The 27,365-nt window shown below is 42.4% G+C and overlaps 1 protein-coding gene across 4 annotated transcripts in view; it reads right to left on the bottom strand.

Annotated features, from left to right (window-relative positions):
• Window positions 1–27,365, bottom strand: part of ANO4 (anoctamin 4) — a 357,757-nt gene that overhangs the window by 121,346 nt on the left and 209,046 nt on the right. For all 4 annotated transcript variants that reach the window (XM_029205408.1, XM_029205406.1, XM_029205409.1 and 1 more), the window contains one exon: window positions 23,461–23,592. In XM_029205408.1, the coding sequence (XP_029061241.1) occupies window positions 23,461–23,592 (132 nt within the window). The remainder of the gene's footprint in view (window positions 1–23,460; window positions 23,593–27,365) is intronic.

The following is a 27,365-nucleotide window of genomic DNA, read 5'->3' as shown; positions in this document are numbered from 1 at the left end:
GTGACGGTTGAAACTGTACCATTTCATAATACAAAAAGAACAGTGAAGGTTAATGTCTTAAAGATAAATATTTCAGGAAACTTTCTTAATTAGACTTTTAAATAGAGACCTCCCTTTTTTTTTTAACAAAGGGAAGCAAAGGTGATACTGTTAACTGTCACTTAAATTACGTCCTCAAATTAGTGAAAATCTAAGTAGGAACAAAGCAACCAATTAATTTTTTTAAGACCTATTTTGATAGTTTTGGGGGCTTTAGGCAACTGCAGTGCAATAACTTTTTTATTTGGCTGCACCACACAGCTTGTGGAATTTTAGTTCCCCGACCACGGATTGAACCTGGGCCCTTGGCAGTGAGATCACGGAGTCCTAACTACTGGACCACCAGGGAATTCCCCTAACTTCTTAAGTATACTTGTTATGAGGAAAAGGATGAGATGATTATCGAACTAAATATATAATATTCAGAGTCCTGACTGGTAAAAATTTTCAGGCCTCTTTTTAGGCGATAAGCTACTGGAATGTGAGGCATTTTTATTCCAATGGTCATTTTTTATTGTACTTCACAATCTCACCTTTTCTATTTGAATGTTAAATACAAATTAAGAAATACTTGCTCTTGAGACTTTCAGGTAAGGATGGAAAATTAAACACCTGTATTCAATTTTTCTCTCTCTCAAAACCCCATGAAAATAATAGCAATGTGTGTGTATTTGTGTTTAAATAAAGGTGTAACACTCAAGGGACAGGGATAGCAGAAGAAAATCGCAAGAAAATGTTGGAATGAGAAAAGTAGACCGACAAGTGGTAACAGAGTTAGGAGACCAGAAAAAGCTGAATACTAAATCAGCTCTGGGGAGAACCAAGACAAATTATATTTATGCTACAAAATCTCATAAAATCGTAGAACTGGGGCACCAGTGACCTCTAGAAGTGGGCTGAAGGGGATGTTAAAATAAGTACTGGCTGAAAGCTGTTTAGGAAGAAGTCAGATCCCCAGATCCTCACTTGTACTCTAACAGAGTACTGGAGTTTTTTTTGTTTGTTTGTTTGTTTTGATAGGGTAATATAGTCTCTGAACTGAGACATCAGGCATGGTTAGGAGTAGGGGTACCATAGTGAACTCTGGAGGATCAAGTGAATATTTGCATCCTGGAAGCTGAGACTCCCAGCTATCTTCATCCATTTAGGCTCTATAACACTGGCAGCCAGGCCTTGACTTTTCAGGCAGAAGACTGGCAGAGACCTCTCTGGGGAATCCGACCAGCCTAAGATGAAAAATCTAAAGTGACATCAGAGACTCCAAAATAAGACTACCCAGCCACGAAGCCCACAGTTCACAGGCCCCACCTTATACTCTAAACTTCTTCTCAAGATTTGCATTTCCTATTCTTAAATATGGACAGCCAGCCAAAGATTACTACATATCCGAAGAAATCTATTAACATAAAAGATAGAGAAAAATGCAAAGAGACAAAAACAATCAGAAAGAAATACGTTAGAGGAAATTAGGCTATGTGGAGTGATGAAATATTTAAAAAATCATTATGAATAGGCCATATATGACAAGCCCACAACTGACATCACACTCAATGATGAAAAGCTGAAAGTTTTTCTTCTAATATCAGGAGCAAGACAAGAGGCCAACTGTTGTAACTTTTATTCACATATTATTGGATGTTCACTAAACATACTGTGATAATCATGTCATGATGTATGTAAGTCATATCATTATGCTGTACACCTTAACCTTATACAGTGTTGTATGTCAATTACATCTCAATAAAAATGGGAGGAAAAAAGACAACCTCCTCCTTCCCCCCCAAACTCCATAGTATTAGAAGTCCTAGGCAGAGCAATTAGGCAAGAAAAAGAAATAAAAGGCATTTAAACTGGAAAGGAAGAAGTAAAACTGTCACTATGTGCAGATGACATGATATTATTTATAGAAAACCTTAAATTCTCCACTAAAAAACTGTAAAACTAACAAATGCAGTAAAGTTATAGGATACAAAATCAACATACAAAAATTTGTTGCATTTCTATACACTAATAATGAACTCTCAGAAAGAGAAATTTAAAAATCTCATTTACAATTGCATCAAAGAGAATAAAATACCTAGAAATATATTTAACCAAGGACGTGAAAGACCTGTACACTGAAAACTGTAAGACATTGATGAAAGAAATTGAAAAGACACAAATGGAAAGATATTCCATGCTCATAAGCTGGAAAAATTAATATTGTTAAAATGTCCATACTACCTAAAGCAATCTATAGATTCAATGTAGTCCCTCTCAAAATTCCAATGGCATTTTTCACAGAGATAGAAAAAAAAAAGCTTAAAATTTGTATGGAATTACAAAAGACCCTGAATAGCCAAAGCAATCTTGAGAAAAAACAAAGCTGGAGGTATCACATGCCTTGATTTCAAACTATATTACAAAGCTGCAGTAATCAAAACAATATGGTACTGGCATAAAAGCGGACACAAAGATCAACGGGACAGAACTGAGAGCCCACAAATAAACCCACACACATATGGTCAATTAATTTATGACAAAGGAGCCAACAACATACAATGGGGGAAAGGACAGCCTCTTCCATAAATGGTGTTGGGAAAACTGGAGAGTCACATGCAAAAGTATGAAGCTGGACCACTATCTTACACTATACACAAAAATTAACTCAAAATGGATTAAAGACTTGAATGTAAGACCTGAGACCATAAAACTCCTAGAAGAAAATATAAACAGTAAGCTCCCTGACATTGGTTTTGGTGATGATTTATTTGGATTTGACACCAAAAGCAAAGGCAACAAAAACAAAACTAAACAAGCGGTACTACATCAAACTAAAAAGCTTCTGCACAGAGAAGGAAGCCATCAACAAAATGAAAAGGAAACCTATGAAATGGGAGAAAATATTTGTAAATCATATACCTGATAAGGGGTTAATATCTGAAATCTATAAAGAACTCATACAACTCAATAGCAAAAAAAACCCAATCTGATATAAAAAAATGGGCAGAGGATCTGAATAGACATTTTTCTAAAGAAGACATACAGATGGCCAACATAAAAAGATGCTCAACATCACTAATCATCAGAGAAAATAAAATCAAAACCACAATGAGATACCATCTCAGACCTATCGGAATGGCTATTATCAAAAAGACAAGAAACAGGCGTTGGTGAGGATGTGGAAAAAAGGGAGTCCTTTTGCACTGCTGGTGGGATTTTAAACTGGTACAGCCCCTATTGAAAACAGCACAGACGTTCCTCAAAAAATTAAAAATAGAACTACCATATACCATATGATGCAGCAATTCCACTTCTGGGTATTTATCTGAAGGAAATGAAAATACTAACTTGAAAAGATATATGTGCCCCCATATTTATTACAGTATTATTTATAATAGCCAAGCTATGGAAGCAACCTGTGTCCATCAATAAATGAATAATAAAGAAAATGTGGTGTTGTACATATATATAACTCAGACATAAAAAAGAAGGAAATCTTGCCATGTAATGACATGGATGAACACCAAGGGCATTATGCTAAGTGAAGTCAGTCAGAGGAAGACAGACCAATAACCTATGATCTTGCTTATATGTGGAATCTAAAAAAGAAAACAAGCTCCTAGATTCGGAGAACAAATGAACAAACTGGTGGTTACTGACGGTGGGGGGTGGACAAAGTTGGTGAAGGGGATCAAAGGGTACAAACTTGCACCTATAAAATAAATAAGTTATGGGGAAGTAATGTACAGCATGATGTCTTTAGTTAATAATACTGTATTGCATATTTGAAAGTTGCCAAGGGCAAATCTTAAAAGTTATCACAAGAAAAAAAATTGGTAACTATGTATGGTGACTGATGTTCACTAGACTTATTGTGGTGATCCTTTTGCAGTATATACAAATAATCATTATACTGTACACCTGAAACCTCTGTGTTACATGTCAATTATACCTTAATTTAAAAAATCATTATGTTCAGAGAGTTAAGAAGATAATGCAATTGTGGAAAAAGCTCAAAATATGATCTTAGAAAGCTAGAACCTTATGAGAATAACATAGTCCTTTGAAACTAAAACAAAATGAGAGCAGAAATTAAATCTCAATAGAAGAATTTGAAAATAAGTTGTAGAAATCTCCCAGGGCAAAAAGGTATACATAACAAATGGAGAGGAAAGATAAGGATGTGAGAGTCTCAGCTCAGGAAGTCCAATATCTGAAAAATAAGAATTCTAGAAGGAGAAGAACAACTCATCCACAAAATTCAAGAATTATTCAAGAAAATTTCTGTGAACTGAAAGATAAGAGCAGTCAAAGTTGAAAGGGACCAGTACAATAGATGACCACAGAGCCACATCAAGATACATAACTATGATATTTCAGAACACGGGGGACAAAGAAATGATCATACAAGCTTCCATAGAGGAGAAAACAAGTTACATAGAGGGAATTAGGAACTGGAATGTTTTTAAAGTTCTCAGCGGCAATATTGAGTTTTAGAATCAAAGGATCAAGACTTTAAAAATTCTAAGGGAAAAGGATTTCTATACCTAGTCAAACTATCATTACAAATGAAGTATAACAACTACGTGTATTTGTTTGCTACAGCTGCCATAACAAAGTGCAATGGATTGGGTAGGTTAAACAATAAAAATTTATTTTCTCACAATTCAGAAGGAAGAAGCTGCCTCATGGATACATAGAATACTTTTTATGAACCCAAGAGCTCTTATAATAGCAGCTACTTTATTGGTTCAAGGTAAAACAAACCTGGGTTAGAGTCTTGGTTCTGCCAAGTACTAACTATTTGAATTTTTATTAAAAAGTAACTTCTCTAAGCCTCAGTATCCTGATCTTTCAAATGGGTCAACAATAATACCCACTTCAGAGAGAGGTTTGAAGGTTAGGAGGTGTTGCCTGCAGTGTACTCATGTACACACTGTGCTCATAAATGGTAGGTTTATGATATTATTAGCTCTCTCTTTGACACTTTTTATAAAGATTACTGATCCTCAAAGTTCTAACACGCCCTGATAAATAAGTACCTGCTATTTTGAAATCAAGTATTAAAAAGTCTTTATTTTAATAAAATATTTTCAGATACACAAAAATGCTGTATTCCTAAAAATACAGCATTAGATTGTACGTTTAAAAACTTTACAGAAATGGTATCATGCTCTACTCATTCTTCTGCAACTTACTTTCCTTGTGCAACCATGTGAGCTTCATTCATGTTGACAAAAGGAGCTCTAGTCCAATCATATTTCCTGCTGCTTAGAAGCCTGTTGTATGAGGACACTACAGTTTGTTGGTTCACTTTCCTGCTGGTGGATATGTAGGCTATTTCTAATGTTTCATTATTATAAACAATGCTGCAAAATGCACATGAGCAAGTGTTTCTCAAAGAAGAACATATCTAAGAGTGGAATTTCTGGTATGTTCATTTGGACAGGTTTTAAGAAAGAAGCAACAGACAAACTTGGGAGTCTCATCCACATGTCACATCAGGACATGATTAGTGGTGAGGTGTGTCATAATTAATTTGACACTAGTAACAGTTAAAGTGCCCAAATTTGGGAATGGAATATATGGGAGTAAATTGATGTTATTATAAAGGTACCTCAAATCCATTCTAATTATTTTTTAAAACCAATGTACTGTTTAGAGGAACAGTAAAGCACAAAGGAGTGTGTTGCATAAGTAACCATTCCCGTGTGTCATGGTAAAAAAAGGTTGGAGAATCATTGCTTGAATCAAATATTTTTAAAATGTCAGTCACCTAACACGAGAATATGCATTCACTTGGCCTATTGTTAAGACATGGTAGGCCAAACAGTATCTCTGATGTTGGCTAGGTATACGCAGAACCAAGCGAACTAGGGAGATGGACAGTTATCTGGATAATTCTGGAGGAAGAGGAGGTGGCAGGAGGAGCAAAGGATGGAGGGAAGAAGAAGAGAGAGAAAAGTGATATCCTGGAATTAGTAACAATTCAGGCCAATCCTAAAGTATCTCCATCTTTAGTGAGAAAGTTCACATATATCGAAATTATCTATTTATATATCAGGTACATATATTATTAACAATAACAAATTTATTGAACATTTATCACATGTACTTAAATACTGTGTTGCTACTTTTTACAATATTACATGGGTATTATTATTATTCCCAATTTATGAGTAAAGAAATTGAAGCTCAGAATCATACCGCTTGTGAGTTGCAGAGCTGGGATTGGGGTCCAGGACCCAAAAACTCCAGAGCCTCTATGGGCTCAACCGTTAACCCTTAAGGATAAAAACTGTGATTCATTCATCTTTGTACAGCCCTACACAGTGCCTGTCAGAGAAATGGTTCTTGCCGCTGACTGAATTGAAATGGATATTCAGAATGGAAACATGAAAGCACTGCAATATTTAAATTTATTAGAGATCACTTTTTTTTTTTTTTTTTTTGGTATGCGGGCCTCTCACTGTTGTGGCCTCTCCCGTTGCGGAGCACAGGCTCCAGACACGCAGGCTCAGAGGCCATGGCTCACGGGCCCAGCCGCTCCGAGGCACGTGGGATCCTCCCGGACCGGGGCACGAACCCGTGTCCCCTGCATCGGCAGGCGGACTCTCAACCACTGTGCCACCAGGGAAGCCCCAGAGATCACTTTTATCTGCCACTCAAGTGAGCCAGAATGAAGAGGAAATCATTTTTTAAAAAATCTGTACACCAAGTTTGGAAACATAAGTGATTTCCTAATTAATCCTCAGACCAGAAAAATCCAATTTAGGATAACCCAGGCCTTAGCTTTCTACTAATTAGGGTGCTGTCATTCAGTCAATAGTAAGGTTTCTCCTGAATTACCTAAGTAATTGTCACTGTGTAAATTAATCATTCAGTGGCTCATCCATGGCTATTGTCTTAGTCTGGTCTTGGTCATGGGTCTTGTTTTTATATTCCCTTACTGGAGCTGAGTAGGTCCGAGTGCTGACCAAAGGGACAGATCTGTCTACTTTCCTGCAGTTTATTTTGGTTGTTGTGATCAGCAAAGACCTAGAAATTACGTCAAGCATCTACAAAATTTGGAATTTGGTAAAAATTTACCTTCCTTGATCCCTGTCTTTTTTTTTCTTTTTTGACCATTTTTCCCCCCTCTACCATCTTAGTGGCAACCTCTGTCTATTCCTGCTACAGCAACAGTACCCCCTCTAGGGCTCTTCCTTCCTCCCCTTGTTTTTAACTCTCTAGAAAAGATCTGATAAACTTATTCATAATGGGATATAAAGGAAAAATAAAATTAAAAATTTCACTTTTCCGGGCTTCCCTGGTGGCGCAGCGGTTGAGAGTCCGCCTGCCGATGCAGGGGACGCGGGTTCATGCCCCGGTCCGGGAAGATCCTGCGTGCCGCGGAGCGGCTGGGCCTGTGAGCCATGGCCGCTGAGCCTGCGCGTCCGGAGCCTGTGCTCCGCAACGGGAGAGGCCCGAGTACCGCAAAAAAAAAATTTCACTTTTCCCAGGGACATTTTTTATTTTAAATGCGGATGACTTTAGCCAAAGGATTAAAGTTCATACTGTAAAATTCCAGGGGTTAGGGAGTGTACTGCTTACTAAGTTATCTCTTAGCTTCCCTCTTCTATATTCTGTATGTGCTGGAGCAGGGACCCTGCCAACGACAATTCTACTTTGCATCTGGCTCTCTGATATGTTCTGCCAGTAGGGGGCACTGGGAGGGGAGAAAAATGGAGGCAAGGGGACTCGGTCTTTCCTGTGTGCCTGTTCTCCTTGTCGATGTCACCGCAGCAGTGATTCTTCAACCTCATCGTGGCAAATGGTTCCAGTTTTCATCTTTTAAAAAATACCCCAAACTAGACTCACTGCATTGTCCCATACCCCAGAGGTACTAGCCAGGGCAACATCTCCTCAGAAGTACAGGGCTCCTCCTCTGAGCTTCTAAAGGTTCCGAAAACCTCACCCTCTTCCTTCTGTTCCTCTGGCCCTTGGAGCAGTAGCTGCTTCACTTCCTGAAGTTATTTTCTGTGTGGCCTCAGTGCTCCCTGGGTGATATGTTAGTTCTCTGATATCCACCTAATCAATTCCCCGCCTTAACCTCTGTTAAAATAACTGCTGAGTTTCAGTTTTCCTGAATGGAGCCTGAGTGATACAGGACGGTAGACAAAGAAACAGGTCAGGGGAAGAGGCTGACTCCTTCTCTTAGAAATCACATACCACATAAGCAGACATCTACCTGTCCTGTTTGTTAATCTGAAAGAAATACCACCATGGTATACTAGGCATAAAATCGATAAACAACAAGGATGTACCACTGGATAGCACTGGGAATTACAGCCATGATCTTGGAATAACTTTTAATGAAGTATAATCTGCAAAATACTGGATCACTATTCTGCACACATGAAATATAATACTGTAAATCAACTATACTTCAATTTAAAAAAAAGAGAAAAAAAAAAGATGGTCTATGAAGTTGAATTTTGAAAACTTCCAATCCCATGTCTGATTTCTGTCCCACAGAGTTTCTCTCTCTTCTTCCCAAATCTTTGCTAACTTTCATGGAAACTTCCTCTCCTAAAAAACTAAAAGGTTTCTAAAACAAAACAAAACAAAACAGCATAAGACATCATCTGAGCCCTGAAAGAGCTCACAGACTACTGTGTTATATAAATGGGATGGGACAAAAAAAAATACTAACGTGGGTTATTCCTAGGTAAATTGCATTATTATTATTATTCCTAGGTAAATTGCATTATTATTATTATTCCTAGGTAAATTGCATTATTTTTCCTAATTGGAAAAAAAAGGTTGCTCTTTGTGAGGATTATATATCCCTACCCATTATCAAGGGCCTACAGCCCCCTTCCCTGGGGAGAAGTATAATTCCTCTCCCTATTACCACGCTTGGCTGTGAGACTTGTTTGGCAGATGAAATATGAGCAGAAATTTTAAGAGCCATCGTGTGGCTCGACAATTACCTTTTTTTTTCTGCCATGAGAATGCATGCCTTACCTACCAAGTGAAGTTAAGTCAGAAAGAGCAAGACAAATTCCATACGATATCACTTATACGTGGAATCTAAAACATGACACAAATGAACCTATCTACGAAACAGAAACAGACTCACAAACATGGAGAACAGACTTGTGGTTGCCAAGAGGGGGGGGGGGGGGGAGGGGCTGGGAGTTTGGGATTAGTAGATGCAAACTATTATATATATATTGTAGAATGGATAAACAACAAACTCCTACTATATAGTATGGAGAACTATATTCAATATCCTGAGAAAAACCATAATGGAAGAGAATATAAAAAAGAATGTATTTGTATGTATAACTGAGTCACTTTGCTGTACAGCAGAAATTAACATAACATTGTAAATCAACTCTACTTCAATTAAAAAGAGAGAGAGAGAATGCGTGCCTTAGGCACAGGTCGCTTCTTCAGGCAAGATCTCATAAGAAAGGAGACCTGTGAAGAAGAGCCCCAGTTGGCCCACAGCTAATGTGTTAGGTGAGCAAGAAATAAGCCAGACGCTGAGATTTGAGGGTTGTTTGTTACTGCAGCAGAATGTACCATAATCTGACTGGCACAGTCTCTAACCCAACAAAGACAATCCTGTAATTTACGGTCTAATTTACCCTCTCCTGAAAAGGATGGATTTTTTTTTTTTCCCCTGGTGGAGAAGCTATGTCAGTCCTCATAAGAAAGTGATGGGAGAGAGCAGTGAGGCTTGTGAGGAGGAGAGGAACAATAAAGGAAGACGAAAGAAAAACTGTGCAGGCTGGGGTGAAGGAGGAATGGGTTTGTCGGGGGAGAAAAAGGGCAACACCTGAGTACAGGACGGTATGAAGGAAGGAGAATGAGTAGTAGTTTCTGAGGACCACGTACTTGGCTTCTCTTCGTGTCCTTTGAGAAACTCAAGTAAAGGCTGGAGCTGCCTTCTAATTACTTTTGGCTGCTGCATTGAGCTTTGTGCCACACACAGACATGGATGGAAACAAATAATTGTATATAATCAGTGCCATCATCACAACATTTACAAAGGCTAATGGGCCCAGAATTCTAATGCCGTCTGCATGAGACATAAGAGGTCTTGTAAAGACAGCGGTATCTGGACTAGCTCCTGGGGGAAGAAAAGGCTTTCACCAGGCAATGAGCAGAATGAGAGCCCACCTCAGGAAGAGGGAGCATCGTTCACGAGGCATTCGGGTAACCCCCGCTGCCATGTCGTAGGATCATCCAGCCTGTCCAGCCCGGGAGGCTAGGTGGGAGGGGAGAAGCTGGGGAAGCTGCTTTAGGTGCCATGCGAAGGAGTTTGAACTTGATCTCAAAGGACGTAGGGAATCTTTGAAAGCTCTTGAGCAAGGAAGCAATGCTGCCACGTGGGGCAGTGCATGGAATTCCCTGCCGAGCGTGCCTATCTAAGGAGCTGAGGAAAGGGAGGAATCCGGCCCAGGCTCTGCTAGCCAATCTGTGGACTGTGGATTCCGGAGGAAGGGAATTGTTCAAATTGCTGTATGGGCTGGTGACCAGAGCCTGGCCAATGACCTGTGACATGAGTGTGGTGAGCAGACTGGGGAGTGGGGAGAGACAGAGGGAGCGAGGAGACTTATAACTGTTCACCCAAGAGGTGGTGGCCAGTTCAACCAAGGCAGTGGCAGTGAGGTCAGAAAGGAGGAACTAGGACCAAAAGGATTAGGTGGTGATGGCGGACGGTGAGGAAGGTGATCATCGTGCAGTGGTGATAGCATTAAGTCAGGAGTGGGAAACACAAAACTGATGGTGTGGGTGCTGTGAGCAAAGTGGGAAATGAGAAGAATGGGGCGTACCCCCAAGGATAAAGACACTTCTAAGACATGGTCCTGAATCAGCCGTCATTTGAATAAAGCACTCTTCCCAAAGGCCACAGGTTTAACTTCGATCCCCTCCTTAGTGCCACTCTTAGAGGTAAGAAGTACCTTGCCCAGGCCCAGGACCTCACAGGGCTCAGACGTGGGCCTCCCCCAGCTGCCTGCTCCTCATGAGGTGAGCTGTCGGCAAGGCCAAGGGCATGTGCCCACCGGAGCCCGCCCCCAAAGCGCCAAGCCCACTTCCAGGTCTTTTTTATTTTATTTTTTTTGCGGTACGCGGACCTCTCACATTTGTTAAATGAATAAGCTGATAAACGTTAAAGAACTACCTACAGATGGATAAATGGCAATAAAAGAGTTCTAAGGGATTATCCAAAGTTGGTTCCACAAATACTAAGAGAACACAGCTAACTAACCACTGGATCTCCAGACACCCAAAGGTACACTTTTCCCACATGACTAGGCACCCTCTTTGTGCCTTAAAACTGGAGTCACTAAGTTATGTGCTACCTAAAAGGAGCCACGTCATCAAGAAGCACAAATCTCAGGCTATGCAGCTTGTTTCACTTTCATCTCAGTTTAAAACTTTCCAGGAAAGATCTGTTTCCCCTGACTCTATGGATCAATACCAGCAACCTGCACATTGAGGAGACTAATGCAGAATACGTGTCTGTTATACAACAAGCGCTCCGAGATGGCTGTAAGTCATGGGGGCGCTAAAAGAACATTAATCCTACTGAAATCAATCTCAGTCTCTCTCTGCCTAAAGGACTCTCTCAAGATTTCAGATCAATGAAAACAACACAAAACCTCCAAATGCTGAAAAGAAAATACAGTAAAAGGCACACGCTAGAAAAATCAGTATCTTTAGATAGCTAGGCTGAGAGGGTTTAGAAAACAAATATGCACATGTTACTGATAAATAAACGTGAAATGGTAATACAGCCTGGCTTAGTCCAGGGCTGCTATAACAAACTACCATAGACTGGGTGGCTTACAAGCAACTGAAATTTATCTCCAGAGGCTGGAAATCTGAGATCAGGATGCTAGCATGACCAAGTTCCAGTGAGGGCCCACCTTGCCGGTTGTAGACTTCTCACTGTATCCCCACCTGGTGGAAAGATGGTGAGCTAGATCTCTGAAGGGCACAAATCCCCTTCACTGGGGCATCATGACCTAATCACCTCCCAAAGGTCCCACCTCCTAATACCATCGCCTTGGGGATTAGATTTCAACGTGTATATTTTGGGGGACACAAACATTCAGTCCATATCTGGAACATCGAGTAGAATTTAGTTTAAAAGTAATGCTAAAAAAAAAAAAAAAGTAATGCTATTCCAGTTCGGGTCAGATAGTCACCATTGCAAAAATCACTGTTCGTACCTCAAACCTTCCCTTTATACACCAACTGCAAGTCTTTAGAGATTCTCCCAAGGATTCTCACTGTACTCCTGGTTCATAGTAGTAGGAATACTAACTACTAGCACTGTTAGTATTAATAATAAAAATAATAATAGCTGTCAATTACTGAGTGCTTTACCATGGGCCAGGTACCAGGCTAAGTATTTTACATGTCATTTCATTTAATGTCTCCAAATCCTACTGCCCAAACCCTCCAGCCCTTCCTTTCTTCCTTCTTTCCCCCATCAAAACTTACCTGTTCTAGATCCTTGGGGCTTTACAGATTGGCACATTCACATAGCTGAGCTATAGGCAGGATAACTGTCCACATCCTAATTCCTAGAACATGTGATCATGTTAAGCTACGTAGCAAAAGGGAATTAAGGTTGCTAATCAGCTGCCTTTAAAACAGGGAGATTAGGGGGCTTCCCTGGTGGCGCAGTGGTTGAGAGTCCGCCTGCCGATGCAGGGGACACGGGTTCGTGCCCCGGTCCGGGAAGATCCCACATGCCGCGGAGCGGCTGGGCCCGTGAGCCGTGGCCGCTGAGCCTGCGCTTCCGGAGCCTGTGCTCCGCAACGGGAGAGACCACGACAGTGAGAGGCCTGCGCAAAAACAAAACAAAACAAAACAAAACAAAACAGGGAGATTAGCCTGGATTATCCAGGTGGGACCAGTGTAATTACAAGGGCCCTTAAAGATGGAAGAGAAAGGCAGAAGCGTCAGAGAAGGAGGTGTAAGGACAGAGGCAAGGAGTGAAATAAAGTGATGTGAGAAGGACTGTTGCTGGCTTTGAAGATGAAAGACGGGGCCCGTGAGGCCAAGGAATGCAGCAGTCTCTAGAAGCTGTTAAAGGCAAAGGAAACAGATTCTCTCCTAGAGCCTCTAGAAAAGAATGCAGCCCTTCCACATCTTGATTTTAGCCCAGTGAGACCCATGTTGGACTTCTAACCTATAGAGCCGTAAAACAATTTGTGCTGTTTTAAGCCGTGGAATTTATGTAATATTTTACAGCAGCCACAAATACATAATACATAATGTTAAGAGGATAAGACTGGAGCCAGAATATGGGACCTGAGAATCCAAGCCCTGCCACTTACCAACTGTGTAACCTTGGGCAAGTTACTTCACTTCTCTGTGCCTCCGTTTCCTCCTCTATAAAAATGGGGATAATGGCTATACCTTATTCACAGGGCTAATGAATTTGTAACTGTGAAGTACTTGGAACCTAGTAAGCACCATATAAATATGAGATGTCATTATTCCTTCAGTAAACTCCCTACTGTTGTGTTGAATTGCCTTCTCGGAAATTGAGTTTGAGAGGGGTCTCCTGAACTATAATTCTTCAATAAAATGACTGTCCCTAATGCTGACAACCTTGGGCCCCTCAGGTGGCTAGTGCAGGAGAGTCCTCTGTGGGATCAAATTTCAGGTGCCCATACAATCACGGCTGGTAAACAGCCTGTGGGCCCCACTCTGGCAACACCACATAAAACGACCAAACGGCATCCTGCATTGGCTTATAAACATGCCTACCCATAGGTTTGCTTTTACTGCTTCTCAAGCATGAATATATGTTCAAACGGAATGTGAGGCTATTTGCTTTTTAATAAGTTCTCAACTTTAATTTTTGTAGAGTGTAGTTCAAACAACAGAGATTTACAATGAGGTTAGTTTAGGGTAGACTGTAGCCTTCTGCTGAAGACGTGCCTAAACTCCTACAGAAGGTTATGGCCGTGAGCAATTAATTCTCCAGAACCACACTGAGGGGCCTGCCAGAAACAGTCCCTGGAGAAGCCCTAGCAGGAGTTTACTCTAGGACGTTGCTGAGGACACTTCACTCAGAGCCCTCCTTCCCTGTGCAAGAACTTTATTTCTTGCAATTGCTAGGAAAATGCTAGGAAATGCACTACTTCTCTGAGGGATTGCTAAGCAGATTTCTCCCTCTGCTCTGCCCACTAGGCTTAGGGCCCAATTTATTGGCTTATTTGTCAACCATTACAGATATATAGGCCATCAAGGTCTGCAAATCTGAGCCTTTTTTTTTTCCCCAAACTTGAATGCCTACTCTAAAAGATATTTTCCTTGGCTTGAATATTTACTTATATTTTACCATTTTATTTTCTTCCTCTCTTTACCCCACCTCAAATGCTTCAACAATAAACTCCAAAGGCGATCCAATATTTTTATATTTATAGGCTCGCGCTAGTGTAAAACTGAAAAATTCTATGTACTTTGGCCCCGTTCATGTGGCACATACCTGAGGTGGCAGCACTGTGGAGAAAACACACTTCTCTCCTGTTCACTAGTCTGCCATTGACTGGAGTGACCTTGAGCAAGCCACTTAGTCTCTCTGACCTTCATCACACTGCCTGTACCCTCAGAGTTGTAATGCATCTACATTATAATTCTGGAACACACGATTGTTATTTAACAGTGGGCGCTTGTCACCCTTATCTTGCAATGGCTACTGCTACTACTTGAAGACTGCCGTTTGGCTGACCACTCTTGTCCACACCTCACTGCCATGGTCTGCTGGCCTATTCGGTTGACAGGAAGGTTCAAGTGATTATGTAATCAAAGGGGGATTACATCTAAGTGTCCATCAACAGTTGAGTGGATAAAGATGTGACACATATATACAATGGAATATTACTCAGCCATAAAAATAAATGAAATTGAGTTATTTGTAGTGAGGTGGATGGACCTAGAGTCTGTCATACAGAGTGAAGTCAGAAAGAGAAAAACAAATACCGTATACTAACACATATATATGGAATCTAAAAAAAAACAAAAAAAACCCGGTTCTGACGAACCTAGGGGCAGGACAGGAATAAAGACGCAGACGTAGAGAATGGACTTGAGGACACGGGGAGGGGGAAGGGTAAGCTGGGACCAAGTGAGAGAGTGGCATGGACATATATACACTACCAAACGTAAAATATATAGCTAGTGGGAAGCAGTCGTATAGCACAGGGAGATCAGTTCGGTGCTTTGTGACCACCTAGAGGGGTGGGACAGGGCAGGTGGGAGGGAGGGAGACGCAAGAGGCAAGAGACATGGGGATATATGTATATGTATAGCTGATTCACTTTGTTATACAGCAGAAACTAACACACCATTGTAAAGCAATTATACTCCAATAAAGATGTTAAAAAAAAGGCGGGGGGGTGAGTTACAGAGAAACTTCTACCCCCCATCCCCTTCAGCAACTTTCTCCTGTCCTTACCAGCCCTTGCTGGCCCAGCACCCAGATTTCCATGGTTAGTGCTTTCTTGGGCACCAAGAGATGTGCCATTCTGTTACTCCCTAGACTTTTACATGATTTCCTAGCTCAATGTCTAGAGGGGGAAAAAAGGCATGTGAGCCAATTTCATGTCAAGTGGTCTTTTTATACTGTCCTTTTCATATATGCACATGACACATGAAATTAAAATGTCTGAGGCATGAGTTAAATATCTTGGGGTCAGGCATTAGTCCTGGCATCAGAATTTAACGGAGAGGAAAAATGGTCATTCAGCAGAATTGAGACAAAAAGTAAATCAGCAAAAGCCAGGGGTAGTTTCAAGCTGAACATGGAGACCACCACTGACTCTTGATGTTTTATGTTTATGTTTTATGACATACTATTTATGTTTTTCAACCCTTCCTCTGGGTGTCCTGGCTTTAGGAGATGAGCGAACTTGACTCCAGAGCCCAGGCTCTGTCCTCCAGGGATGGCAAGAATGCCAACTCTGCTGATTCCTCTCCTTTTCTTTTGGTCCTACGCTCGAGCCCCGGGTGCCGCCGGCCGCCAGGCACACGGTTCCTGCACTCAGTGGCTCAGTCTAGCAGGGGGAGAAAGGCAAGTGAGGAAATTCCATTCCAAGTATATGTATATGTATAACTGAATCACTATGCTGTACACGTGAAACTAACACAACACTGTAAATCAACCAGACTCCAAAAAAGTTTTACGTCAGCACTAGTGACCTCCAGGGCTGGATAATTCTTTGTTGTGGGGCTGCCGAGTACTGAAGGATGTCAAGCAGCATCCCTGCCCTTAGATACCAGTAGCACCCCTTAGATATCAGTAGCACCCCTTAGATACCATACCACCCCTTAGATACCGGTAGCAGCCCTCACCCTAGGTTGGGATCACCAAAAATGTTTCCAGACGTTGCCAAATCGCTCCCCTGATTGAGACCCACTGGTTTATAACTTAACGTTGGTCACCTCCTGCTAAAATGGAAGCTCCAGGAGGGCAGGAATCTCGGCCTATTTATTCACTGTTGATTCCCAAGCCCCCAGAACAACAACAGGCGTGGAGCATGTGAATGAAGGAATATTGATTTAAACACATGCACACACAACAAACAAACATTTCAGATTCTTCCATTAGGAAGTGATCAGTATTTAATTTCACCTCACTTTTTATGGATTTTCATCAAAATAAAATAATGGTAATGACAGAAATTTTCAATTGCAGGAAGGAACATTTTTCTCTGTACCTTACACAAATATTTTTCTGAAAGGCATTTTAGAATTGATCTATTTCTTGAAAGAATACACCGTATATGTATATTATAAAAAAGGACATGACTCTTTTTCGCACATTTCCTTTTCTCTGTCTCCCAGCAGAAAAAACTTTATTATGAGTATCGACCTTAGAAAATAATTGCCTCAAGGGTATTACTGCTGATGCCATTTTAAGAATGAAGGGCAGTGCTACTGAAGAAGGCCAACACTCACAGGTAAGGAGGAGAAGAGGAAGAAATTAATTCCTGAATGGACTTGTCCGTCACAGCCATCAGCTTCAACCAGAGCTTAATTTATCTCAGAGAGTGGGTGGGCCTGCCTGAAGGGTGTCATGTGATAAAAGACAGTAGAGAGACAGCTCTCAAGGAGGGAGGGGGTGGGATCTTGTATTCACCCTACCAACCACCACAAGGGAAAACGTGCCACTGTCTGGAGACATTTTTGATTTTCACAACTAAGGGGAGAGGCAGGAAATTGCTATTAGCATCTGATGCATAGAAGCCATGGATACTATGAACCACCCTGCAATGCACAGGACAGGCCCCCACAGAAGAGTTATTCAGCCCAAAATATCAAAGTGCCGAGGTTGAGACATCCTGCAGCAGAGCACGATGTTGAACAGTGTGGGACCTAGTGCCTCTCTGTCTGAATCTGAATTCCTGATCCATCACTGTCTAGTTATTCAGCAAACCTATTTCCCTTTTCCTCCTGGGCACACAGGTATTTATGTTAGCATCCCTCGAGTTAGGGGTCGCTACCTGATGAGCTCTGGCCCATGAAATGTGGGCAAAAGTGCTGTACCCCACTTCTAAAACTGGCCCATAAAACTTCCTACAAAATCACTCATCTCTCTTTTCCCCCGCTTCGGTAAACCAGATGGAAGGGATTTAGGGGATGGCAGGGTCACCAGACAGAAGTAGCCTGGGTACCCGAATGTCTGTATGGAGAAGGGACAATGCACCTCCCTCCATGTGGTGACCTGCACTAGGCCATGATGTGGACAACAGACGGACTTCTACAGAGTTAAACCACTGATACTTGGGGGTTGTTCAGGCAGGTGGACTAGTCTAGCTGTGTAACCTACTGCAGGTTCCTTAACCTCTTTGTGCCTTGATTTCTTCCTCTGTTGAATGGTGATAATAATACCTCCTCTCCCATCAGGTTGCTGTGAGGATTAAAGTCTTTAAAATAGTATCTGGCATCTAATAAAGTTTTCCCATCTGTAGGACCACCTTCGGTGACACCATATAAAATGACCGACAGCACTATACGTTGATTTATATAAAGATGTGTACCCACAGGTTTGCTTTTATTGCTTCCCAACACGGGTATTTGTTTGAACTAACTAGAAACTAGAAAGCTAGGCTATTTGTGTTTTGAGTCTCAAGTCTGAATTCTTTCGTACAACGCAGTTCAAAAAATTATGATTATTCCATGTTATCTTTATTACTTTTATCCTTACTTCATTTAATAGACAAGTATGAAGCATCCACTTACTGTACGCCAAGCATTGTGTTAAGTATTGGAGATATAATTGTGAGCAGAAACAGACATGGCCTATGCCTCCATGGAGTTCAAAGTTTACCTGGAGAGTTAGGCATTAATCATATAACACCCAAATAATTATAAAATCTACTATATGAAAAATGTTACATGTGAAACATTCTGCTAAAGCAAAGAGACCTGGTCTTTGGAAGGATGGGAGGAAGGCTTCCCAGGGAAGTCTCTGGAGCTGACTTTTGAAGGATGAATAAGAATAAACTTGGGGAAGGGGGGAAGGAACGGGAAGAGAATGCTAGGAAAGGAAACATCATGTGCAAATGTCCTGAGGCAGAGTACATCCAAAGAACTGAGGGAGGCTGTATGTGTCTGGATCATAAGAAATGAGGGGTGGAAGGCAGTGAAGGCAGATAAGGCTGGAGAGGAGTTGGCAGCATGGCCAGGTCATTCAAGGCCTTGTAGGTCATTCTCAATAATTCTCATATTTGTTCTAAGGTTTTTAAACTGGGTGAAGTGACATGATTAGTCGTGCATCTTTCTTTTTTTTCTTTTCTTTCGCAGTACGTGGGCCTCTCACTGTTGTGGCCTCTCCCGCTGCAGAGCACAGGCTCTGGACGCGCAGGCTCAGTGGCCATGGCTCATGGGCCCAGCCGCTCCACGGCACGTGGGATCTTCCCGGACCAGGGCACGAACCTGCGTCCCCTGCATCGGCAGGCGGACTCTCAACCACTGCGCCACCAGGGAAGCCCAGTCGTGCATCTTTAAAACCTCATTCTGTACTCACTTAAGAGAATGGAATGGAGGTAGGCAAGGGTAGAGCCAGGGAACCTGTTATATTATTTCTGGGTTTTAGAGGTGAGAGCATGGTGGCAGAGATGGCTGGATTAAAGAGACACTTAGCACATAAAATCATCAGCCTTTGGAGATGTATTAGATGTGGGAAGTGGAGGTGAGGGAGGTGTCTAGAATAGCTTTCAGGCCTTGGTTTCAGCAACTGGACAAAAATTAGTGCCATGACGGGACAGGGGCTAATGAAGGTGGACCATATTTGAGGAGAAAATGTCGAGTTTGGTTTGAGATGAGTATGCAGTGAACTAACTTCGCATCATCTTTATTCTTTGCTCATAATATGATTCTCCTATTTTCATTTCTATGTATTCATCTATTTTCTCATTTAACAAATCATTACTAAGCACCAACTATGGGACTCATAGTGGTGATACAGACAGTCTTTCAAGGAGCTTATGGTCTAGGAGAAAGCTATGAAAATGGGTGATACTGTTAAGAGCTATGATAGGAAAAATATTATTACTTAGACATAGAAGAGTGCCCCACACCCAGAATCGGGGGTGAAGGTTGGAAATTACGGAAGGTTTTCTGGAGGAAATGTCTCTGATGCAACGTGCAAGAAGGGAGCCTAAGGGAAAGGGTATTCCAGGCAAGGGAAGAGCATGTGTAGACAGGAGACAAGAGTGCACAGAGAGTTAATGAGGTCAAAGCAGCTCAGCGCGGCCAAAGCCCACAGAAGCAGGAGCTAGTGGGCCAAGCTAGGATTTTGGATTTTATCCTGAGAGCAGAGTATTTTTAAGGCTCTTTTCCATTTTAGTCATTATTTGTTAAATTTCCAATTGTCTTCTCTTTCTCCTACATTCATGTACACACACCCCTAAATTTCTATTATCCTTTTTTATTCCTAGATTAACACAATATCAAACATTCTGCAAAACTGAGAAGTCACATGAGATTTTTGACAGCATTTGGAAAACTAAGAGATCATGTTATAAGTCCCAGAGCTCATTAACCAGTTACTTCTGATTACTTTAAACCCACTAAAATCACTCTCGAACCATCCTAGGGAAATCTTTTTCTAATTGTACCAAAGCAACTGTTTCCAACTTGACAGCCAGTGTTCTTCAAGTCTTACTTTTATACTATCATTAAAGAGATGTTGTCCATGTGGCATGACAATTTTCAAAGAGAAAGAAATCCCCCCGCCCATAACATTCAAGACACTTGTTCAATTTTTCATCTCCCAATGGCACAACAGAACTGCCTACACTATTCTCTTAGTCCCACTGAGGTCTGGTTCTTAGGTTTGCTTTGTTCCAACTGTCCCTCTGCTTTTTCCTCCTTAGTTCTCCTATCTTGAAAGCTCATTTTCCACTGATCATTCTCTTTTTTCAAACAATAATGCCAGGCTTTCTCACGCCCTACACTCCATCACAGAAAACTACTTGTGGTTTTTCAAGCACCCCATTCTGTTTCATGTCTTTATACTTTTTTTTTTTTTTTTTTTTTTTTTTTTTGCAGTACGCGGGCCTCTCACTGCTGGGGCCTCTCCCGTTGCGGAGCACAGGCTCCGGACGCGCAGGCTCAGCGGCCATGGCTCACGGGCCCAGCCGCTCCGCAACATGTGGGATCCCCCCGGACCAGGGCACGGACCCGCGTCCCCTGCATCGGCAGGCGGACTCTCAACCACTGCGCCACCAGGGAAGCCCTCTTTATACTTTTATACATATGTTATTCTCTCTTTTTAGGATGTGCTTCTCCCTTACCTACCTGGACAACTGTCATCCTTCAAGACCCATCTCAAGCATTTTCTTCTTGTGACCCACCCTCATCTCTTACCAACCTCCTTCCAAATCTGGAGGATGGAGCACTCCCTCTTTTAAGTCACACCCAACATACTGTCTACAATTATTTAAAATGGTGTACTCTCAGAGGAATGGATAAAGAAGAATATTCCTCAGCCATAAAAAGAACAAAATAGTGCCATTGGCGGCAACATGGATGGACCTAGAGATGATCATACTAAGTGAAGTAAGTCAGACAGAGAAAGACAAGTATCATATGGTATCACTCATATCATAAAATTAGGGGAACCTAATTTTAAAAATGATATGAATGAACTTATTTACAAAACAGAAACAGACTCATGCATTTTGAAAACAAACTTATGGTTACCAAAGGGGAAAGGGGGGTGGGGGAGGGATAAATCAGGAGCTTGGGATTAATATATACACACTACTATATATAAAACAGATAACCAACAAGGACCTACTGCATAGCACAGGGAACTCTCCTCAATATTCTGTAATAACCTATAAAGGAAAAGAATCTGAAAAAGAATGAATATATGTGTAACTGCATCACTATGCTGTACACCTGAAACTAACACAACATTGTAAATCAACTAGACTCCAACAAAATTTAAAGTAAAATAAAATGATCTATTTACTAGGTAAGGTCAAGGCTGTGTCTAATTTATCTTTATATCCCCTGTACCAAGACGGTGTCTGGCAAGAAGCAGGCATCAAATTAGTGACCGCTGAATGAATCAATAATTCAGTGAGTGAATACCAAAACATGTCAAAAAAGCTTCTCAAATATATGTGAGAGATGGCTGAATGCCGCCATCCCACATGCTATCATCTCTCATTTATTATATGGTTTAAAATACCTGTAAAGGTATGATTCTCAGTTCTAGTCCCTCAAGATCCTGATGGGTGCCCAGGTGCTTCAGATTTTGAGAACCCTCCTGAGAAACTTTGTTCTAAAGCCAGAACATTAGGAAACATAACCAGCATGAAAATGAGTAGGAAATCTTCCTCTTCCATTTACCTGTGTCCCTTTGAAGTAAAACAAACTCCAGGCACACAACATATATTTCATTGATTCTTCCACCCATCCATCCATCTAAAATTTTTGAGACCCTCCTACACTGTGCTAGGCACTCTCTCAAGCAGGTAAGAAGCAAAGTGAAAACCTGCACGTAAACCAGACTCTACTCCGGGAGGATTTAAAGACAAACAACCACTTGTGTAAGAAACTTCAAGATGAACAACACAGGCAGAGTGAGGGTTTAAATTAAGAGTGGGAACACATCAGCTTTCATCTGTCTTTTTCTTTTCAGAAAACATGCTAGGTCCTGATCTCTGACTTAACATGAAATCTCGCTCAGTTCTTATTTCCCATGGAGGATTTAACTAGGATTTTGAGGCTGGGCTCTGAGTTTCACGTCTTCTTCAATAACCCTTTTAAACATTCACATAATGGGGCTTGTTTGGCATCAATCCAACCTGCGGGGATCCAAAGTTTGGCTATTTCAGTAGTTTAATGGAGTTGTTTCCCGTGCATTATACGTTTTGATGCAGAGCATCTATTCTTTGATTTCTCTTCTCTCCTTCGCCCTCTAGAAGCCCACAGGCTTTAACTGATTTTCTGTTGCTGAAATGTGCCCCCAGCTTGCATTCCCTGCAACTGCCATTTGGTTTATTTTTTTGTCAAAGTTGGCAACCTATTTTTTAAAAAATCTGTCACCCCTTTTCTTCCCTTCAGGCAAGTCATTTTTACTGAGGCTGTTGTTATATGGCTGGAACAGGGAGAGCCAGGAATTCCTGAAGCCTGGCTGGGATCAAGGCCAGGCTGACTTGATTTATCCTCCTTTTAAGAGGCTGTCTTTGCCTGGTTGTTTATAGTCTTTGGCATGGTTTTCTCTCCTACCACCGACCCTGCCATCCGGCCATGATTTCTTGTCAAATCAGAAGCTTCAGAGTTAATTCTTTATCTCTTTCACAATTCCTCAAATACTCAATTACTTGGCTAACCTCCCTCCCCCAACCACACATGTAAAAAGTGACAAATTACTGTTCAGAGACTGACAGATAAGCCAGGAAGCCGGCTGCTAGGTTTTGTGGCTTTTCCTGGGGCAACTTGGTGAGTTGTTAAAGAAAGGGGAGCTGAAAGGTGAACTGAGTTGTTTGTTTTTTTTTAACTCAACAGTCCCTCTTTTCAATAGGGCAAGGTGTAGACCAGCTTCCTTACCTGCTGGCTTAAGGCAGATGAGCCTTCAGGGGGCTCCAAGCACTGGGCTTTGGCGAAGCCACAAGACAGAAGTCTGGGTCTCTGAATCACCACGCAGAAGGTGGTTCACCAACACACACACGAACAAGCGTTCAATTGTGTTAAGTCACTGAGACGTGGGGATTGTCTGTTAGAGCAGTTTGCTTACCCTGACTAATATAAAAGGGATATGAACACTCACAGGACTGTCAGGGGAGAAGGGCACTACGCTGTTCCTTCCACGGGCCAAGGAATCAAAGACGCGCAGAGAGGGCTCTACCACAGCTGCATGTCCTTAGTAAGACAAGGGCTTTCACGGGAAACACTCACTGGTGGATCCTTTGCTGGCTGAAAGGGGCAGTGTAGCAGTCATTCTCCTCCAGGTCTGGCAGTGTCTCCTTGTCCAGCCTCATTGGCTTCTTAGGTAACCATCTCCGAAAACTGCTTATTTGTTTATCGATCCTGTGGTACATGAAAGGCAAGACCAAAGGGTACAGCACGTCAGCATTGCCCCAAAACATGGGAGGGAAGTCTCCACAGAGCCGTAAATATGACCCACACACTGCAGGCATGCTCACTGCACTCACGAAACTCCCACTCAACAGACAGAAAGAAGAGAGCCGAGACCCAGTGTTCTTGGGATTTCACCAAGGGGCTTTGATATGATTGTCCATGATATCACAGCTGTGAGTCATATGTCTACACATGCCAGTGAGTGACCAAGGAACAGAACAAGGCTGGAAGGCTCTGGAAAGGAAGTGGACAGTCCCTTAAGCAAAGCAGCTGAGACCTTAACTTTGTCCATCCTGCAGATTCCAGAAACTCATTGTGCGCTTGGAAAATCTCCCCATCTGAGGTCTGGGAAGAGCTGTAGCTATAGTTAGCTTTGAGCGAGGGGTGACAGTGCATCCCAGGGGATGGACCGTACACAGAGAGCCCAATGGCACGATTTGCTTCCTGCCCCTCACACCTTCCCCAAGCAGCCTCTCAGCAGATGGCATGCTGTTTAACTTTCATGTCTCTTTTCAAGCTGAGACATGAAAGTTCTCAAGGTGCTGGGGCATCATGACACACGTGTGTCACTCTGGCCAGGGCACACGATGATACCAAGCCAAGGGAAACGACACTGTCTCCGACGTGGTTTTCAAGCCATGGTTTCCCCCCTGGCTACCTCCCTGTTCCCTCTGATTTCTGCTGATGGAAACATCTGGCTTCCAAGTGACCACATTCTCACCCACTCACAGCCAACCATTAGAGGGAGCAAATACCACAGCAGACTTTTAAATGATTATGCTACCTCAGGTATCTGTACCCCTGAAATGTTTTTTCTCCAAGGGCACACATCAAATAGCATCTCTGTGAAGCAGACTGAACAGGTACCATTCGCGTTTTACACATCACAAAAGAGACCCACGGCCGGGGTGATTATCCAGCCAGTGAATAAAGCCAGAACCAGATTGCAGATTCTGCACTCTTGATTTTAAAGATCACCCCCATCAAAGTAGTTGATGATGGGAATCTTCACTTAGGGGCTATTCAAGGGACACATTTCGCTGGGGATGAAAATCTTTAAATGTCTTCTAAGTCCATTAACTGAAAACATATGGAATTTGGGTATGTTTTGTTTCTTTTCCCAATTAAAATCATTTACATGGCAATTTATCCTTTTCCGTGAAACTCTCAGCTGAAGGGATTATTTTTTATATAACCAATCAACTCCGAAATGAAAAATAACAGTAAACTTCTCTTCTACCACCTTTTATCCTCAGCATTGTTCCAGCCTCACCACAACCCCCCACTCTACCTGGTGGTGGCTGTCCTTTTTCCAGAGTCCCTGAAAGTTCAAACTGGAAAGAATCCTCCGGCTTCTTTAAGACCCTCATCTCCAAGAGGACCTGTCCCCACCATATATACACACACAGAAGTAAAGACCCTACTCAGGGTCATGTACCCAGAAAAGAATAATAGATTAGAATGGCCCAAAGACTGAAGAAAGGGAAAAAGTTCCCATCTCCTTCATCCTTCAAGTCCACCCCATTCCCCCATCATCTCTTTAAAGACACTTAAAATACAGTGAGATGATAAGCTTCAGAGAGGTGATATGACACAGAGGTTGAGAACATGAACTCTGAGGCTGGAGTGCCCAGATTCAAGCCCTGGCTCTAATTATTAGCAGTGTGACCTTGGGCAAGTTATTTAACTTTGCCATGTCTCAATTTCCTTATCTGTAAAATGGGCATGATAATGATGCTCAATCCATAGGGCTGTGATGATTAACTGATCAATACGTATACAATGTCTCCAGAACGGTGTCTGGTGCACAGTGAACACTGACTATCATCACTATCTTTTCTTTTTTCCCAAAGACAAGAATTTGAGCAACAGTTTGCCTCTTAACATTTTTGTCCTTCTGCCTTTCAATTCAAAAGGTTAATTATACTTCACCAGCATCTATCACTCGTCCAAGTTCAATGATACAGCCCTTAAATTAGACTTCCTAGGTTACGCTGGTTGCCTTCCCTGTGGCTCTTGGCTTTATTTCATCTGATTGCCTTAAAAGTTGTTCACGAAAGAAGACTTTGGCCCAGAGGTTTTCCGTAATAGAGCTTTCACCTCCCACCTCTCTCCAGTCGGCAGCACTAATCGGATTACACTTTGCAAAATTCGCATTCTCACAGAATCCGGGCTCTGCGTGCAATGACTATGAATTAAATCCAGATGGGTACAGTGCTCAGTGTGGATAAAAACAAAGCTGTAAAAATTCAGGCATAAATACTCCATGGGAACGAAATGGTAGCTTTCGGCAACCAGCTTGTGGCACCACAATTTAAGTGAAATGTGGAGACGGTGGAGAGAGGGAACGGAGTATGAAAGTGATTAGTTCATTGAAAAATGGGGGGGCGGGGAAGGAAGTGAGGGGAGGCTGCTTGGCATGGCGGAAAGGAGCTGGGATTTGTCCTTGGAATGCCTAAATCCTGGCTCTGTTGCTTATCAGCTGTGTGACCTCCCACAAATCACTCACTTTTCTGAGCTTTATTTTTCAAGGGTTTTAAAATGGGGTCATTACGATCATCATCACCTTATTGACCTCACAGCGTTGCCAGGAGGCTTAGAAAAGAGGACGTGCATGAAATGCTTTGGAGAAGCTGCTAGGCAGAGAGCAGCGTTATTAATAACTCCTTGAGGACCATGCAGGCTAATGTAAAAGGGATGGAAAGGAGAGGAAGTGGGCTTTTGAAACACTATGGTAGAAGAAAGATATTCAAAAGATATCTTAAACACAAGCTCCCTGAGACACTACCTGGGGGTGGAGGGTGTGAACCGGTCTTCATCGGGGCAGCCTGAGAAGAAACAGGAAGACAAAGCATGGGCTGTCTCGGTCCCACCACACATGCCAGTCCAGGCTGTGTGCTCACAATGGACAGAAAAAAATGTTCAGATGTGACCAGCAGTTTGTGTCCTCTTCTGGTTGGCAGAAAGGCCCCCCAAAGATTTCTGCACCCTAATCCCGGAACCTGTAAATATGTTGTGTGACATGGCAAAGGGACTTTGCAGGTGTAAGGTGATGGGCCTTAAATTAAGGAGAGCACCCTGGATTACTCAGGGGGACCCATTTAATCACGAAGCCATTTAATAGCAGAGAACTTTCTCTGGCTGGGGACAGGAGAGATGAGGCAAAAGGGAGGTCAGAGAGATTCAAAGCATGAGAAGGATTCAACCGGCCACAGCTGGCTTTGAAGATGAAGGGGGGCAGGAGCCAGGGAGTGTAGGCAGCCTCTAGAAGCTGAGAAGGACCTTTGGTTAACAGCCAGTCGGGAAACGGAGACCCCAGTGCTACGACTGCATGGCCCTGAACTGTGCCAGCCACCTGGCTGAGCCTGGAAGCCAATTCTTCCCCAGCGCCTGCAAAGAAGAGCCCGGCTGGCTGACGCCATGATTTCGGCCTGTGAGACCCCAAGCAGAGAAACCAGTTGAAACCTCCCCCAGCCCAGACTTGTGACTTGAAGAACTGAGATAATAAATTTGTGTTGCTCTATACTGCTAAGCGCGGGAATGTATTGTAACAGCAATGGGAGACTAACACACCTCTCCAGTCCTGGGCCCATCTTCCCCTTGAGACCTGACCTTGGCCAGCCAGGCCCCCGTGGGCTGAGACTGACGTTCTACACGTTGCCCCTACCTCCCAGGTAGGTGGGGCCCCCGTGGGCTGAGACTGACGTTCTACACGTTGCCCC

This window comes from Monodon monoceros, unplaced genomic scaffold (genome assembly GCF_005190385.1).
Source record: "Monodon monoceros isolate NGI ecotype Baffin Bay Population unplaced genomic scaffold, NGI_Narwhal_1 Super_Scaffold_6, whole genome shotgun sequence".
In the NCBI taxonomy this organism is placed as follows: Eukaryota; Metazoa; Chordata; class Mammalia; order Artiodactyla; family Monodontidae; genus Monodon; species Monodon monoceros.
This window is presented reverse-complemented; position numbering and strand designations above follow the sequence as displayed.